The following is a 19244-nucleotide window of genomic DNA, read 5'->3' as shown; positions in this document are numbered from 1 at the left end:
ATGCATGGTCCATTGCCTTCCATCTAGTTTCCCCCTTATTCCTGACACACTTCCACCATCTCTGAATATTCTGGGTGGTCAAATGGGCCAACCCCCTTTTCAGTAAAGAGTTCTTCCCTTTTTACTCACTGACCAAACAATTTACATACCTTTTTCTCCCACAAATGGCAAAGACCAAGTGAAAACGTCCATGAAATTTGGAAGCCAGTATGGATGAGGAGAACAATTAAACTGTCTGATATTCATAACGTTGTTTTCGTATTTCAATACTGCAGCTGCAAAAGGAAAAAAAAAATCATTTTAGCCATTTAATATTTTTAATATGATCAAATTACAGAAAAGTTTAGATGTACTAGTCCTTTGTTCATGCACTGTTGCAGTTAAATATTCTGTCTTACAGAAAATTCCAGGTACTGTAAGGAATGTGATTTCTATTTAATGTTACTTCTTTTGATACAGACTCAAAAGGAAGCTTTCAAGTAACCGAGTTTTGTGCTACCATTTGTACGATATACTGCACCATTACTTAGATTTGGAACTTCTTGTGAACAGTTTTATGTGGATTTATTTTAATCTTTATTCTTAATTATATATGTATTAAGAAAACAATAAGCATAATAGAATTATGCTTATTATTTTTCTTTTATTAGAGATAGATATAGTACGTCTTTACTGTAGATACATTTTTGTATCTGGCCTTAAGACTGTAATAAATTTTATTTGAATTCTCAGGAATATTAGTTAGTATATTAGGTATATACCAACTATATATTAGGTATATTATCTATTTCTTATTTCAATTTTAAGGCCACCAAACTCCATAGCACCTTTTTCTGAAAAAATGAAAAGAAAACAAAAGGTAAAGGTAAAAAAATACAGTTGAAAACCCAGGCAGCAACAAAAACAATTAAAGTTAAAGACGATGAAGTATTTGTAAACAAATTATTGTAGCTTCAAAGTTCCTGATAATGGTCTTAAGTCTCCTCATTTTTTTATTAATCTCTTACAAGAAATATTTTTTAGCTCTTTTCTTAACGCTACTCCAAATCATGCATAAATTAGATTTGTTTTAGGTTAGGTGCAAAAGCTTGACAGGCTGTATTGCATCATGTTGTTTTAACTCCCCATTAATTATCTTGCAGTGAAATATTCTGTACTCCATATTTTCTGGAAAAGATACTTATGAAATACACTTTGTCTTTCAATTTTATCCATAAGCAATTTTGCTACCCCCCCTTAGGAGGGGTAGCTTGCTTTTTTTATTAAATAAAAAAGGAAGGAAGGAAGGAAATTTTTATATGCCTGTTCCTAGTAAGCTGGTACATGGTGGACGATATGTGTAGCCCAGTTGTTCTCTGAGCAACAAAATGTTCATTACCAAACTAGGCATCATCATCATCATTTCTTTGACACAATCGTAAAGCTCTCACACATAAAAACCATTCCCTCCACCCCACCCCATCCCACCCCACCCGTCGCCACCACCACTGCTGCTGCCAATCCATGGAGCTGGAAAGGTTTCCTATGTCTCAAATATATTGGGCTACTTTGAGAAATCATAAACAACCCAGAAGAAGGAATGAAAAATCAGTTTTGAAAACTGCATGGACAAATATTTGTAATCAGCATTCACTGACTCAAAAATTAGGAAGACATTCTAAAATCTCAGGAAAAGATCAGTTAATGACAAAGTTCCCACAATTTTAGAAAATAAGCGATTAAATGAATAATTCATCCGAGAATCTAAACACTACTAACGTACAACACATTAAAAATTTATACTGCTGATACTGCAGTCCAATACTAGCAACTTTAAAACAACAATTTAAACTGTGTTTCAAAAAAAGCTTTCTTTCTTTTAAAAGCCGGGGGCAAAAAGGTATTGCAGTCATTATCCGAAAAAGGCAGAAAAGACACACATTTAATAACCAATTACTGTGAAAATAACCAGTTATAGAGTTGATAACTGAAAGCTTCTATAGAGGAGGAAAATAATTGAATTCAATATGTTCCTACAGTGTTCTTTTCCATTAAATCCATAATATTTAAGTACTGCCAATTTTCAAATATTATGCAAAAGATTATTAGGCTGTCTAATTAAGCTTTAGAGAAAAAAACGTTATCAATCCTTCCCAAATTTAATTCTAATCCAAACTACTAAAATGGATAATTGTATGATCTGATTGTTTCCAGTATTCTAGAGCAAAAGTAAAACTACAATCATAGCAGAAATTTTTCTCAGACCCTAGTATTGTTCACTTGCCCTTTTTAATACCGTACTAGTGATACAGTGGTATTTCAATTCTTTCTTTCTTTCAAATTTTCAGATAAAAAGAGAAGCTCAGGGGTAATAAATTTATATGAGAGGAATGCACATCAGCTGAGGTATTAGCATCTTTTTGTACTAAGGTCTTGAGGCAGGCCATGTGCCGATTCCTGAGGCTCAGGAATTCTTATCGGGGATGTGTTTGATCCTGTTAATCCTGATGAGGTAGACAGGATTCCAGTTGGTGTCGCGGAATGCAGAAACCGATGAATTCCATGGCCCCTCCTTTGGGGGTTTCCTCGGGGCTCAACAACTGACTACTCCTGTTTAAATATAAATCTGCTGACTGAGGTCATGGCATGGATAATACCCAGCTTTAAATCTCCCTTTCCCCCAACATGAACAAGCGATGGAGTGGAAGACATGTTTCTGAGTGCAAATGGGGATTCTGAATGGGGAAGAATAGGTTTCGTCTCAATCAGTGGTGAAATCCAAATATTTGTACCACCGGTTCTGTGAGCATGGCTTGGTGGGCATGGCTTGGTGGGTGTAGCAGGGGGAGGATAGTGCAAAATCTCCATTCCCATCCCACTCCAGGAGAAGGATACTGCAAAATCTCCATTCCCACCCCACTCTGGGACCAGCCAGAAGTGGTATTTGCTGATTCTCCAAACTACTCAAAATTTCTGCTACCGGTTCTCCAGAACCTGTCAGAACCTGCTGGATTTCATCCCTGATCTCAATCCTAGCAAGACTACATAGGTGGCTCTGGGTTGTAGTGTTTCCTGCTTTAGTGATCTTCCATCTTTGATTCTGGATTGTACTACCCCAAACAAAACCAACGTACAATCTGAAATTGTTGATGATTATAAACTGGTAGTCGATGCTCTAGTTCCAGTTATTAAGGTACCCAGATAAATAATTGGTCAAATGAAATATACTGAAGTTCAAGTTGAAATGTAAGGAAGGTTTGGATCATTCTGTTACTGTGTAGACTAAGATGTAGTTCAATCATATCTGAAGTAATTCCACTTCCCTTTTTCTTCCTTTAGCAAATTAATTCATGACCTATTAGTAAAACACATAACTATATCCATACCTAAATAATGAAAACATCAGATGCAGTTAAGCAGAAAAAAAGCCTACTTTTTCAATATTAATACTTTGTCATTATAAATTATGTCAAACTGTTACTGATAACAAAGAAGGAGAAATAAAAGTAAAGGAGTGAGTTATAATGAAATGCATGCTGTGAGACAAGTGCTCTTACCTTTGTTATTGTATACATCTAGATAGTTTGGTGCTGAAAAAATTGTAATTAGTGATGGGAAGCCTGTTGTCTGGCTTTTCCTGTACATACGATACCTACAACAAATTGCACAAGACACTTCATTAGCACCGTTAACTAATCATTTAGTAATGTTATTTAGGCTAACCGTAATGTGTGCATATCTGTTTCATGGATTTTGGTTAAATGTTTTTCGTATTTCATGTGCATACTTCGTATGATGTTTGGATGGAAGTCAGTATATTACAATTTTAGTAAATCTGGAGATGTTTATATAGAGAGGATCAAATTGACATACATACATATGGATAAACTAAAAGTACATTAGTCATTTTAAAAGGCATTTCAAGAAAATTCTGAAAACATGATGGAGAACACACGATTAAAGCTTCTTTCTTCTCTGGAACTGGTATGATTTTACCCTGGCTATTAAAAAATAAATAGTAATTCAGTCAAGCTAAATGATAAATTATTTATTTAGTTTGTCTCTCAAAAGTCCAGACCAAAGCCAATTAAAATTTATAGATAAAACTGTTTATTGAAAAAAACCCTATATCTAAAAACCAAATAAAAGCAAGCAAATTATCTGCAGTGTAGGAGAATGAAGGTATGACTAACTGTTACTGTTAGTTGGAAGGGACCTTGGAGATTATCTAGTCCAACTCCCTGCTCATGCAGGAGACCTATACTAGGGATTTGAACTGCCGACTTGCCGACCTTTCTGATCAACAAGTTCAGTGTCTTAGCCACTGAGCCACCTAGTCAGGCTCAGATACAGGCTGGATACAGTTTAACTCACTATATCCACCTGGGCACTTTCAACTACTTTCAGGCAGCATTTCAAATCTTGCAAAATAATTTGTGTTACCTTATTGCAGGAGATTATGAGTAGACAGTTATCTGTTTTCTCCTTGGTCCACACTAAAATAATAACGTAGTAAGAACATATCAATCATTGCTTTTCAGGGGAAAAGCAATGATTGCATTCAGTCTTGAAGTCTCAGACTGAATACCGCTTTTAATGGGAAGAAGGAAGGCATCCTTAAAAATTGTTCACCCCTCCAAATAAAAAAGAACAATCGGTTGGATTCAAAGATTGTGTAAACAGACCTAGGTATACACAACAATCTTCCCATTCCTTCTTTTTTTCTGGAGCACCAAGATTCTTTTGCTACAGGAGAAAACTCCTGGATAGATAAGGATGTGATACATCTACATCTACAGTAGGAAGGATAAATGCCAGAAATAAAGTGGAACATTTTTCGCAATCAGGTTTAGGCCAATGCAGTCCTAGAATTTTTTAAGCTGGAGTATGAAAATCAATTTTAGATTCTCTCCTTTCTCTGACCATAAGGGAAATATGTAATGTTAAAAGTGAGTTATTTCATGGGCTATATATCTCAGTATAATTAGATTCATGCTATAATCAATCTCTAGACTGTTAGATGCACTTAACAGCGCCATTAGTTTACATTGTTGATTATCCTGATTTTGTTTTATATTTGAGCTGACATTTTAAAAAGAAGAAAACAAGTTTATAATTACATTTGTTTTTGGAGGCACCGGTCTACTATAAAACTGCCTTTTACCACTGATCAGCTGTAGGGCGGCCCTTTGAAGCCCTGGGGCAAGAGTTTAAACAGTTTTTTTCCTTCTAGCTGATCAGCTGGGACTCAGGAGGCAGCAATAGATTGGAGGTGGGGCCAAATAAAAGGTAAGAATAACACGGGGCGGTGGGGGGGGCAGAACCGGTTTGGTGATGTCATATCGTCACTGCTACTGGCTCGGTGGAACTGGGAGGAACCCACCACTGATGTATAGGTATCTAAGATTCCTGGTGTGTAGCCTGGTGTCAATACATGTCCTTATGTACAGTACTTGTAACAATTGTTAAGATGCAAGGAGGCAAGGACAGATGCATCTCATATTGTCACAGCAAGTGTGATCATTTTGATATGCTTTTTTGTTTGTTTGTTTGTTTGTTTGCTGCAGAAGTTCATGAATGCTACCTCTGGGTTGGGAGCAGCCTGATTCCAAAAATTATATACAGGGAAAACAACTGGAGGAGGCTATGTTTCCATGCTTACTCGCAAGCCAACTTTGTTGGCTCACAATTTTGTTGACAAAATTTCTTGGGCTGATTCAGCAGGGCTACTCTTATCTTCCTACACATATTTCCTTTTGACTTTTGAAAATATATATTTAAAAAAATAGTCTGAGAGATGGTTTCATGTCTTTCCAAGCATTTTTTCAATAAAGTTTAATAAAGGAATGAGACTATGGATTTAACATGTTCAAGATCCTTTAAAGAGATGCCTGCAAGTTTCTTTGGAATTTTCAAAGTCCTCCCTACCATCATGTCTGTTCCCATTTGCACAGAAGGTAGTAAAAGTGAAACTGGGCCATTGGACTGGCTGATAAATTTAAAATGCCTTAGGTCAGAGTTCCCCAATGTTTTCAGCTAAGAGGACTGGTGGGGGGAGAGGGGATGGTTGAGGCCAGTGGCACATGCAGCTTAATTTGCATTGCACATGCAAGTGAGGATGTGTGTGTGCATGCACGGGTGCTCGTTGGCCGTTTCCGTGGCTTGATTGTAAACCCTTCACACTGCAAGTCACAGGTTGGTGATCCCTGCCTTAGGTCTTCCTTGTAATAAATGGTGGATTTCTGAACAAGACAAATCTATATTCTCACCCATAAATAGGTGTCTGCAATTTGGTATCTACAGGCACAATACTTTCTGTAACATCTCTAAATGGCATTACCCACTGACCTCCAAAGTATTTTTCTAGAAAACTAAAAATGATGGACTTCCATATTTTTCAAGCATTCTGTATCCTCACAAAAAACTTGAGCCTTTCTAATATCTTCTGGGTAGATTTTTTTTTTTTTTTTTAGCTTTCATGATATTGAATGAAACATATGCTGTCAGAAAGATTATTGATCTTTGGTATAAAACTAATATTTCACTTTTACTGAATTCAGACTATTCTCAATAGAATTCTCTCTACAAAAGCTTTATTTTGCTATTCAGAGGTGTGCCACTTTTATTCCTATCCAAAATAAAGCAATGTATTGTCATAGCTGTTACGGGTATGTCCTTTTTACATATGATAATGCAGTTTTTCATCTTGCAAAACAGAGAACCTTTCTGTAGAATAAATGTATGTTAACAGTCCCAAGAATCTTCCAACAAAAGTTGCAAATGGAAACACAATAAACAAGTAAGTAGTCCAATCCTAGGTTTACCTCAAACTGCTATTTTATTCCAATATAAATCTTTCCTGCATGAAATTCTCCCTTTCTGAAATCAGTAAGGGACCTCTTGTAAGGGTTTCCAACGTACTCAAAAAGGGGGCGTCTTCCTTCCCTGAATTATTGAAACAAGCATGTTTCCCAGAAGCTAAGATATGGCTGTCTTGAATATTGCTCCTGGTTATCTGCCTATGTACATACAAATATATCTACTAGGACAGACCCATACAAACTTGCAAAAGATTGGCGATTTTGAAACAGCTGCACTAAGACTTCCAGAGGACACGACTACTTTAATGCTTTGGAAACACAAGCACTTCATTCATGCAAATATACTTTGTGAAACGCTACTTTGCAAAGCTGCACTCAAGTAGGCATTTCATCTTTATCAGTAGCATTGAGGTAAAGCTCTGAGTGAGTCAATTGAATATTTATCTCATAGAAAGCAATTAAGTCTGCTGAAAGAGAAGGAAAAAATACTTGAAAGCGCCTCTGACATAAACACATTGTAACTGAGACTGGGTAAGCCCAATTATACTTTTCAAGATTCTGTATATATTCTAAATTGGCATTAAGCTACCTTACTGAAATCTGTATCATTCTTGCTTCCTTAGTCTTGCCAGCTATGTGGGAGTTGGCAGGTAGGTACAATAGAAAAACAGAATATCCACTTTTGCTGTGTCTCTACTAAGTTAATAGAGCTATATAGCTCAAAAGATCCATCTGGCATTTCATTTTCTCAAATCCATTTATTTTGAAAGGTGTTTTAAACTACATATATTGTTAAATAAGGATATAGTCTTGGCAGTTTTATGCCGTCTTGTAAGAAAAACTGGGATACACATTAATTAAATTAAGTCACATGCTGTAAATTTGTTTCATCAAAGGAGAAGAAAGGGTTAAATGTGGAAGATCTTATGCAAAGGATGCATCTCTCCAATTTAACTATTAGTTTGTCAAACTGTACTTCCTTTCAGAGATGAAAAAAAGATATTTTTCTTTCAAACTGTTTATCTGTAGGTCTGGGAAATTAACAGCTGTAAAAAGCAATTATATTCTCTGCTGCTCCTTATCTACTGAACAAGGGAAAAGTCTAATATTACATCATTATGCTTTTTGTGAGATTTTGAGTATAAGGCTATTTAAAACAGTTTGAACATCAGGACTCCATTTTGTATTCCTTGAAGTTAAGAAAGGGCACCTTTTATAGTATGTTTTGCTCAAAAATACCTAAATATCCACACTGAGAATGTAATTTCAAGACTGATGGACTTGATGGATTACAAAACTTTGAAAAAAGGCTTCTTCCCTGTTTATTAAAAAACAAAACAAAACAACAATGTTGGCACGTTGTTTAGATCAGCGGTCCCCAACCTTTGTGAGTGGGCGGCACAGCAGGGATGAAGAAGGGAACTGTGAAACACAAGTGGTGGACTGCTACCACACATGCACATGCAGCCCTTGTGTGACTCGTGGACTGGCACGCAGCGTGCAGTTCAACTTGCGTAAGTGGCAGGACAGCACGCATGCTCACTACACTCAGGCGGCCCAGTTCCGAATAGGCCACAGCCGAGTAGAAGGCTGTTGGCCTGGGAGTTGGGGACTCCTGCTATAGATCTCCAAGAAATATCTCCAAAGGCAGAAGCCTACCCTGACATACCGTATTTTTCGGATTATAAGACGCACCAGTGTATAAAATGCACCAAGATTTCGAAGAGGTAAGTAAGAAAAAAAAAGTTTTTGCCCTCCCTGGCTCTCAGGAGCACTCTGCAGGCCTCCCAAACCTTCTGCGCGCCCCATTTTTTGCAAAAACGGGGGTGTTTTTGCCCCCGCCCAGCCCCCAGGAGTACCCTGCAGGCCTCCCAAACCCTCTGCGTGCACCGTTTTTTGCAAAATGGGTGAAAAAATGGGGCTGTGCAGAGGGTTTGGGAGGCTTGCAGAGTGCTCCTGGGGGCTGGGCAGGGGCAAAAATGCTGTTTTTGTGAAAATTGGGTGAAAAACGGGCCTGTTTTTTGCAAAAATGGAACGAACAGGGTGGGGCTTTGGGAGGCCAAAAATGGCTGTGTTCGGTGAATAAGACGCACCAACATTTCTACCCTCTTTTAGGGGGAAAAAGTGCATTTTATACTCTGAAAAATAGGGTATTTATCTTTCTCCAATACTTGGAAGACAAAACAAAGCCCAATGGTACCAAAAAGAATATATATATAAACCATATAATTTTTAAAAAAGAGACAGAGAGTTACTACTCACCCAGCATCTTGGGCTTCATGAGCTCGGAGTATAGATAATAAGTTATTGTGCTGTAGGAAGTCACATACAGCAGGGTAACTGTTTAAGATTAAGAAGAAAGGTATTAATTCATTTAAAATTTAAATATTAGATTAAAATACACACACACACACAAATAAATCAGTCACTTTCTTCAAGAATATATAGATATAGTCAAAAGTATTTGTGCACCTCCTTTTTTTTATAGAGTCCAGTTTGCCATGAAAAAAACCTGAAAGTGACATAAATGCCTCCTACCATTTTTTGTTCCGTAGTCCATAAAGCAGACGCTTTGCTTTTGATGTCTTACTCTTTTAAAGTTCTATTATACAATTTTTGTAGTTTATTTGCCATTTATGTATAACTTTCATCCATTCATTCCATTTTTTTTCCTACCAAACACAGCTACTTCAATTTTTAAATCCACATTTGTCATCAGATCATCTGATGCATCTATCTAACATTCACTGCAAATTATTTGGGCTCTCAGCCAACAGTGCAGTATCACCTACATCAAAATGCTTTCACATTCATGTTTCCAGCCAACAAAGCTCTATCATTGCAACAAATGCTCTTTAAATATTTATGCATAAAAACATAATATTGTACTACGAAGTGGACACCACGTATATTACCTTACTCCCTTTTCATTGTTAAACTATTCATAAAACATTCTCACAAATGTTTTAGTTCCATCATATGCCTCTTTCAGCAGCTAACTTCAACTCCACATTTGGGTAAAACATTCCATACTCAAGGTGATTTGTTTTATAATATGCTAGCTCTAAATTAAACAACATAAATACACTTTCTTTTTTGTGTTTCTAATTTTCTTTGTGACCTGCCGACAATAAAAATCTTGTCTGCACAGACCTTCCCTTGAACAAAGTCAGCCTGCAATTCCAAGTTCATTCTTATCCTTTCTCTTCACTCTTCAAACCCTTTCAACCCAAATTCTGCTAAGCACCTAACCAGATACGATTAATAAGCTTATCTCCCTGGGATAGTTACAGTACTCATTTTTGTTAACTTATCCTTTGTACAGGGGATCAATAATGTCATTTTTCCAATCACCAGACACAACTGAAGTCTTCACACACGTTTAAACAAATTACACAGCCAGTCCATAAGCAAACCACATTTATATTTAACACTATTACACTATAAACACCTTATGCTTTTGCAACATTTTCATAGCATCCATGATTTGCTTTTCATTGTGGGGGGAGAGACACTATTTACTTATTTATTGAATTTATGGGCTACGCAGTCTGTCATGACAAAGGATTACAGTACATTACCAAACTGAAAAGTCAGGGGGGGAAACTATTTAGAAAATCAAAATATCATCCAATTTAGCTCAGGGCCTTAAGAGCTCATTTAAATGGAGCCAGGGTAGGAGTAATACGAATCTCAGAATGATATTCTAATAAAATGTACCTTGCAGCATTCCCTGACTTCAGATCATTCTAAATCATTTAAGCACTTTTTAATTCCATTCATTCTGCTCCCTCTTCACCTACTTCCAAAAATACCTCATGGCTTTGCAACATTTTCATAGTATTCATAGTTTGCTTTTCATTGGGGTGGCAGTTTTCCTATCATTATTCCCATCAAAATTGCTTTCTCTGCTTCTTCTTAATGCTAACAAACTTATTACTTTTACTACTTTTGTTTTGCAACTATAATGGGTTCTCTTGAAACCCATTATACACTATTTTTTTTATTATTCCAATATTTTTTTGTAGCAAACATTCTCTCATAACCATTTTTCTGCATCCATTGCCTCTTAAATTTCATCAGTCCACCAAGCATCCTTTTATATAGTTCCAATTATTATAATTCCTCATTCTACACTGTTGGTACTATACGAAATTAATATTTTTTCTTATTCATCTTGTTTCTTTGATCTATTCATATCACTTAGAAGAATAATCTCCCATCCCATCTCCCGCAATAATATACACTTTGCATTAATTCAGAATGTTGCACAAATTCTTTCCAAACTCGGTCCTGGTTCTTCTAATATCTCTAGTCCCTGGAATGTAATATGTAATCGTCCTTAATTTATAGAACCTTAATTTAATTTATTTTCAATCTAGATGACACTATATAATGCATATATCACTCTGCACTTTCATTCAGAATTAAACCTATATCTTACTTCCCTGCATGCATCCATCAACTCTATTTTCAGGCTACTTTCATTCACCTCTGTTACTCTTTCTTTTTTACATTTACAAAGAAAAATCTTTGTTTTTTCATTTCATTTGTTAATCTGTGTTCTTCATCACTCATTGGAATTACATTCCAATTGTTAATCTTTCACTTGCCATGGTAATCACTAGATGGATCCACTGATACAGCCTTCTGCCAATCATTGTAGCTTCAGTTAGTCAAGGTTTTAACATAACAGTTTTAGTAAGCTAGACATAGCTAGACCATAGGAAAGTTACAGTCCTATGATGAGACCCAGTTCAAATCCTGTGTACAATTGTGAAGTAATTTAGACTGAAATTGTGCCTCCCCCTATTGTGACACAAGTTATATTAATTAGAAGGGAGGGCTTATTAGGGACATTCACATACTGTTTACTTCCAATTTTGGGAGAACGTTAATAAGGGCTTTCATGAGGTTAGTTTAAGAACTTCGGGTTTTTTTCACTACCCACTTCAAAAAAAAAAACAAAACAGAAATAAATGGATGAAATATCAACATGATTACTTTTTACTTTTCTTTTAATGTGCAAAAAAAAAAAAAGAAATTGGTGAAATCCAAATTTTTTTACTACCAGTTCTCTGGACGTGGCTTGGTGGGCATGGTGTGGCTTGGTGGGCATGGCAGGATAGGAAGGATACTGCAAAATTTCCATTCCCACCCCACTCCAGGGGAAGGATACTGCAAAATCCCCATTCCCTCCCCACTCCTGGGGGAAACATATTGCAAAATCTCCTTCCCACCCCACTCTGGGGTCAGCCAGACGTGGTATTTGCTGGTTCTCCGAACTACTCAAAATTTCCACTATTGGTTCTCCAGAACCTGTCAGAACCTGCTGGATTTCACCCCTGAAAAAGATGGCTAAGAATGGACAGATAAGGATTTAAGGATAAGAATGTTACCAAAGAAGGGTCTGCAATATATCCACAGCATGCAATACTTTCTTATTCTGTTTCACTACAGTGGGATAAATGCTTTTCATGAATCTACCCTTAACACAAGCATTATGCTGAAGTAACTATGGTAACTGTCTCCAGTTATATAACCAAGAAAGCTACAGGTGACATGAAATAGAGAGGAAGAATTTCTTTCTTTCTACTGAAAATGCATGATATTCAGTTTTGTAGCTCTGGGGGCTTATAAGGATAACATAAAAACAATGCTAAATGTGTAACACATACAAATGCAAACAGTAATCTGAAAATGCTAGGGAAATAAACTGTGTCTTAGAGACACTCTGGATTGTAATAAGAAAATGACCAAGAAAGGCCCCAGTAGAGAAAAAGCAGAATTTGCTCATGGTGTGAATCATATCCATGAAGGATTTGCAAAAGTTGTCTTGTTAAAGACCAAAGAGAGCATTGTACTATACAAGAATAACAGAATAACAGAGTTGGAAGGAACCTTAGAGATCTTCTAGTCCAACCCCCTGCTCAAACAAGAAACCCTATACCATTTGTGACAAATGGCTGCCAATCTCTTCTTAAAAATTATTTTTGGATATACTTCTACAGATAATTGAAAAAGACTTCATTTTAATTTACTTCCACTATAAAGAGATGGTCTTTTGAACATTTTCAGATATTCAACATTATAAATCATGAGATATAAGGAGAAATGTTCTTTCTGAAGTCAAACCTTTTGTATGTTTCCTACTTATTATATTTTTTAAGATAAGGTTCTGAAACAATTAAAGCACTGTGACATATCAGGCAACACTTCCCAGAATTAAATCTGCTCATCTGAACTGGTCTTGAAAGGTTCTTATTTCCACAAAAGATATGCTTTTTTTCTGGACTTCTGGAGGAACAAGTGGAGCTGATGACAGCAGCAAAGAGGCAGCAATTGAACTTGCCTTTGAAACCACTCTGGACAAGGAGAGGTCTTGAGATCACCCAAAGTGTTCCTGGCATCTTGCTCCCCACGAGGAGATTGCAAGACAGTGATTTCTGGTGGGTTTAAAGCTCTGGGAGATGATGGAATCATCATATTGTTCAAACTGCAGTCAGTGCCTTTGAAAAGATATTAAGTTCACACACTTCTTTTTCTAATCACTTATGAAAATTGCTTGTTAACTGCTTTTCAGACATACAAATTTGTATCAACAAATTTTATCAACCTAGGCAAGTTTCTCTTAATCCTTAGAAAAGAAAAGTGTTAACTACAAGTTTAAGAAATTTAAAAAAAAAATTTTAATACAAAGAGCAAAAGAATGATTTAAAACTTTGATTTTAGTAAGTTATAAATGGATTTACAGGTCCAGATAGATTGTGAAATTAATTGAGATTATGTCTAAAAGATACTGTAAAAGAGGAACATGTTTTACCTGACAAGATCAAGTTAAACATGGATAAATGTTTATAAATGACTGTGTAGAAGAGAAATTCAAACAAAGACTTCACACCACTGCCAAATGAAACCTCAGCATATTACCTGATTGCTAATAGAATAATATAAAAATCTCAAAAATCCCCCCTTTCATATAGCATTTCGCAATAGCATTTAGGGTTATATACTGCCCCATGGTGCTTTATAGCACAATGTTGAAGCATTACTTGCATATTGCCACCAATAAGTTGGGTCCATTTTACCAACCTTGGAAGGATGGAAGACCTCAATCCCTGTCAGGAATGAACTCCAGGCTGTGGGCAGTTTGCCTGCAAATACTACACTTTACCAACTATGGCACCAGGGTTCGTATTACCAAATCCTCTCATGTTTTGTGCAGAATTATCCATCATACATACTGTATACTGTATATGAAAGTACATGTGCTACATATTATATGTTGTTTGAGCATATAATATTGTCTCCTAGACCAAATCAAGGAAAATAGAAATAGTAGCCTTAATGTGATTAAGGAACTTATTTTAATCCTGAACCAATCTTCCAATTTTTAATATAATTAAAAAGTTAAATAGGAATGTGAATATTTATTTGAATGTGTATTTTTTTTTTATTTTTAAGGAAAACAAAAGCATTGTTGAAGATGAATGGAGTGCAAGATAGTTTAATGAACTGGAACTGCGTTTGCCATCGGCACACTGAGGATTGACAGGAGCTAGGCTTGAACTGCAGGAACTCCTGTCAAAAATCTTAGAAATATAGTTCTAAGGCAGCACACAATTGTCCCAGCTTGTTATGGAATCACAGAGTCTGAAAGAGGCATTTAGGACATTGGGTCTAGCCTCTGCTCAGAATAGGAATCCAAATTAAAGCATCCCCAACATTTGACTATCTTCCTCCTGTTTGAACAAAACCAAAAATGAGAGGATTGTCATTACTTCTCTTAGAAGCAGTGTAAAAACTGCTTCTACTGACAGGTTGCTTTGAATGTTCAGAAGAGTTCAGAAGCAATTCTCGCCTTATTCTTTAGAAGAGCTCAGCATGTACCTGCAGTTTTGAAGCTTTTTCTATCGAACTCGGTTAAAATCAGATGTCAATTAGAACAAATTTGCGAGCATTCAAACATGGCTTCCCAAGGAAGTTATTTCAGGTAGCGGACTGTGTGCCTAATGCTCTTCCATGTTTTGAAGGAAGGTTTATAACAACTGAAACAAGGAAATATGTGCACATAGATATTGGCTGAAAACTAACTTTCAGCCCCAAAGCCTTGCACATATTATTCTTTCAGATAAATCCTATTCTTCTTGGAAACTCCAGATAAAAAAAAGGTAAGTGTAAATTGGGGTTCTCCAATGAGATGCCTTTAAACAAAGAATTATTGCCATAGAATTACAAACAGAATACACAAAGATGTCACTTAGAGCTTAATTGCAGATTTAATTTTAAACCAGCATTATATCTGATCCAATTTACAAATAAAAAAAACTTCAGAGGACATACACACATCCTCCACAAACGACTCCAGTCTTTCTTGCTTTCAGCCAGCAAACCACTATTATCAGCATGTCCATTTTTTCAGCAATTTTATTTCCAATTTCTACTGCTTCTAGACCAGTGCTTTTTATAATATAGTATGTATGCATGTTCTATACCGTCATGCATACCCCCAACGAAATAAAGTTCTGAGGTTCCTCAAAGTTCGAGTTTATTAGAGATGTCATGTTGGCACATCTGGGAAAACCCGAATCTGAGAGCTTCCAGGTTTTCTCCACCCAGTTAACAGTTCACAGCCCTGCCCCACACCCACAAGTTCATCACATTGTCCAATCAACTCTTCACAGTCTACTGAATATAATCTTCCGGCAGTCTCCATCAGACGCAGGCAAAAGTCCTTGAATACGGAATGTTGTTATGACTAACTTTCTACCGCTCCAACAACAACCCCTCCCAACTTCCCCAGCTAAAATATGTGGCAGTTAAGAAGCAAAAAAGAAAACTGTCTTCCAAAACTGACATTCTTTACATATAGATTGGTATATGGTTTTAAAGAGCTACCCATACTTTTGGTATGTTCTACATAGTTGAAAGCTTTTGTATAATCAATGAATCAAAATCAGATATTATTCTGGGACTTGCCTCTTCCATTAATCATCAGATGCTAGCAATGTGATCTTAGGCATCCTGCTTGTTTTGAATCCAGTTTATGTATTAATCAATTATTTTTCTCTATACTGTTGAAATATAGATTGGAAATTCTTCAGCATAATGTTACTAGCATGTGGGATAAATATAGCTATTCAGCAATTTGAACATTATTCAGCATCCTTTTTTTTGGGGGGGGGAATATTGGACTTTAACTTGATCTTTTACAGTCCCTTGGCAGTGCTTTTCTTTTTTCGATCCCTGCTTGAAAATTGCACACAGTATTTTAACACCAATGGCTTTACTGTTGTTTAGGCTCATTTAGCTCTAGTTCAATTATTAAAATTTTATATATATCATCAAGTTTGTATTGTTGTTGTTGTTGTTGTTGTTGTTGTTGTTGTTGTTGTTGTTATTATTATTATTATTATTATTATTATTATTTGCACAATACCAATAGCACTTAGACTTATATACTGCTTCACAGTGCTTTACAGCCCTCTCTAAGCAGCTTACAGTGTCAGCATATTGCCCCCAACAATCTGGGTCCTCATTTTATTGACTTGGGAAGGCTGAGTCAATCTTGAGCCGGTCAGACTCGAACTGCCAAACTCCGGCAGTCAGCAGAAGTAGCTTGCAATACTGCATTCTAACCACTGCGCCACCACTTTCCATATTGTTGTTTTTGTTGTTCTTATTATGTTATTTATTAAATTAGAAACCGCTTGACTCCAAATTGAGTCTGGATATCACATACATATTTTCTGTTTCAGTAGATCTTTTGTCTTCTTTGAGTTTTCCTGTACCTATTTCTGCACAAATGGTTTCTGTAATATTTTTTTTAAAATTCTTCTCCTGCCCATTGTATTATCATCATCAGTTATTTTCATTATTTGGAAAAAAAACATCTTGCATTTTCTACGTCATCTCTATAACCTTCTGGCAAACTTTCCTCTGTTTTATTTTTTCTGCCTTTCTTCAGCTGCTTCCAGTGTGTCAGTAAATAGATAGTTTGCCTTCTTTTTCTGTTCAGAATATTTTTGTTTGCTTTGTCTTTAATGATGTCATAAATTTCAGGATATAGTTCCTCAGGAAGTCTAGGTAACAAATATAATACTTTAAAGCAATTATTTATTTTCTCAGCATAGCCATATAGATTGCTGCAAATCTTGGTTTGATCATCTATTTTAAGTTGTATATTTTCAAGGAGATAATGCAGACTAGTTTTGTTTCTTCTGACTGAATAGAGCTACTCCGTCTTTGTCTCCATATTATATAATCAGTGTGACTTTGCGGGAATCAAACTAGTATGTCCATGTGTGGATATATCTTTTTGTTAGGTGACTGACTGATTTGAATGAGCTGTGGTGACACAGTGGTTAGAGTGCAGTACTGCAGGCTACTTCTGCTGACTACCAGCTGCCTGCAATTTGGCAGTTCAAATCTCACCAGGCTCAAGGTTGACTCAGCCTTCCATCCTTCTGAGGTCAGTAAAATGGGGACCCAGATTGTTGGGGGCAATACGCTGACTCTGTAAACCGCTTAGAGAGGATTCTAAAGCACTTTAAAGCAGTATATAAGTCTAAGTGCTATTGCTATTATTCCTCATGCTTATGCATAAGAATCTAGTCAATTAATAACTAGCACCAACCACTAAATTGGTGCTAGATAAGAATTAACGGGATTCAAGAGGGGTTGGACCTGGACTGCTTGTGGGAATGTAAGGACTAGGCTGATTTCTCTTTCGCTCCACCCCCAGGCTCTGTCTCTCCTTCTCCTATACTTGTAGATATATTTGCTATAAATACTAGATTTATAATGATCTTTATATAACAACTCTATCAAACTGTTTCTTATTTCATATTAACTTTCATTTTATCATTGTGTTTATCTGGAATATGTTGGTTCTGAAGCCATCTCTCCATCTTGCAGGAGATTATACAAGTGAGGCAGAGGTGGATTTCAGCAGGTTCTGACCAGTTCTGGAGAACCGGTAGTGGAAATTTTGAGTATTTCGGAGAACCGGTCGTAAAAATTCTGACTGGCCACGCCCCCATCTATTCTCTGCCTCCTGAGTTGATCGGGAGGAAATGGGGATTTTGTAGTAACCTTCCCCTGGATTGGCAAGGGAATGGAGATTTTACAGTATTCTTCCCCTGGAGTGGGGTGGAATGGAGATTATACAGTATCCTTCCCCTGCCACGCCCACCAAGCCATACCACACCCACCAAGCCACACCCACAGAACCGGTAGTAAAAAAATTTGAAATCCACCACTGAAGTGAGGGTGTGAAATTGGTTGGCCCCATGTAATTTATTTCTCCACTTATGTTCTGCCTACTTATATGTTTTTATCCATTATTGCTCTGATTCCACATGCATTAGGTAATAATTCCATTGTACAGGAGGTAGTAATGATGGGAAAGGAATCCAGTCATTAGGATTATCTTGGGGAGCCCTTCCTAGGCTAACCTATAAGCAGGTTGCCAAAATAATAAACTCTTGTGTACTGGATATAGAATAACAAACTAGTTTCACGTCCTAATCTACTAAACATTTCTCTTAACAACTCAGCCCCTATGTGGAAACCAGCAAGCTCCCTGAACCGTACAACAATACCTAAATTTAGAAAGTTTCTCACTCTTCTGCTGTGATGCTCTACTTCTTTTCTTGAAAGAGAAATTCAGAAGAGTCTCTTATAATAACCAATTATTTCTTTATGACTTGAATAGAGTGGAATCCTGAAGCCATGTTTCATTATACTGCCTATTCTCCATAGAAATTAAGAACAGGTACACTGTAACTGTGCCTCTTTTAATGGACTTTCCACAATGTACAAATCTTTTTTAATACTCAACTATTGCTAGCTGATCTGTACAAACTTACATATCGGGCAGTGGCCAAATTCTGCTTTGCTACCTTTTAAAACCGAAAGCCAAATTCTGATCTATTAGGAAAAATATCTTGCCCCCGGATAAAAATTCTAACCCCTTCCTTTTTTTCACTTTTCTTTTAGTTGACTTTTTAAAAAATCACAAAGAAAACATTTTCCCTTTTGTTTTTCTTTTCTCTATTTTAGTATACGACGGTAAAAGGTGCCATTTTCATTATAAGATCCTTGAAGTTAGTTTGTTATGGAATTTCCTCATTTCTGATTCAATGTTTGAGTGAGATTTTTTAGCACTTGTCTATCCATGGCATGTTGTGTGACTTGAAGATTTTCTGCGTCTGGTTTTGCAGGTTTCACCCTTCATATCCATAGAGCATTGCTGGAATGACCATGGTGTTGAAGGTGTTTCCTCTTGTCTTGAGGTTCCAATCTTTTCGTACACCAAGGGACAATTTTTTTCCATTGTTTAGGATGCCATTTTAGTTGTCAACTTTGGCATTCCTATATTCTACTATTAGTGAGTCATCTTTTTCGGAGATCTGATTACAAGTTGTTACAATCCTTATAAGA

The 19244-nt window shown here is 36.4% G+C and overlaps 1 protein-coding gene across 5 annotated transcripts in view; it reads right to left on the bottom strand.

Moving 5' to 3' along the window:
- Positions 1–19244, bottom strand: part of PPP3CA (protein phosphatase 3 catalytic subunit alpha) — a 213697-nt gene that overhangs the window by 40800 nt on the left and 153653 nt on the right. For all 5 annotated transcript variants that reach the window (XM_070948213.1, XM_070948216.1, XM_070948214.1 and 2 more), the window contains exons 7-9: positions 9063–9140; positions 3537–3631; positions 150–275 (exon numbers count right to left, since the gene is read on the bottom strand). In XM_070948213.1, coding sequence (XP_070804314.1) covers positions 150–275; positions 3537–3631; positions 9063–9140 — 299 coding nt within the window. The remainder of the gene's footprint in view (positions 1–149; positions 276–3536; positions 3632–9062; positions 9141–19244) is intronic.

The sequence above is a fragment of the Pituophis catenifer genome, unplaced genomic scaffold, assembly GCF_029215685.1.
Source record: "Pituophis catenifer annectens isolate HBS135680 unplaced genomic scaffold, rPitCat1.0.hap2 SCAF_8, whole genome shotgun sequence".
In the NCBI taxonomy this organism is placed as follows: Eukaryota; Metazoa; Chordata; class Lepidosauria; order Squamata; family Colubridae; genus Pituophis; species Pituophis catenifer.
Note: the sequence above shows the minus strand (reverse complement) of the source record. Positions and strands in the feature narration are given on the sequence as shown.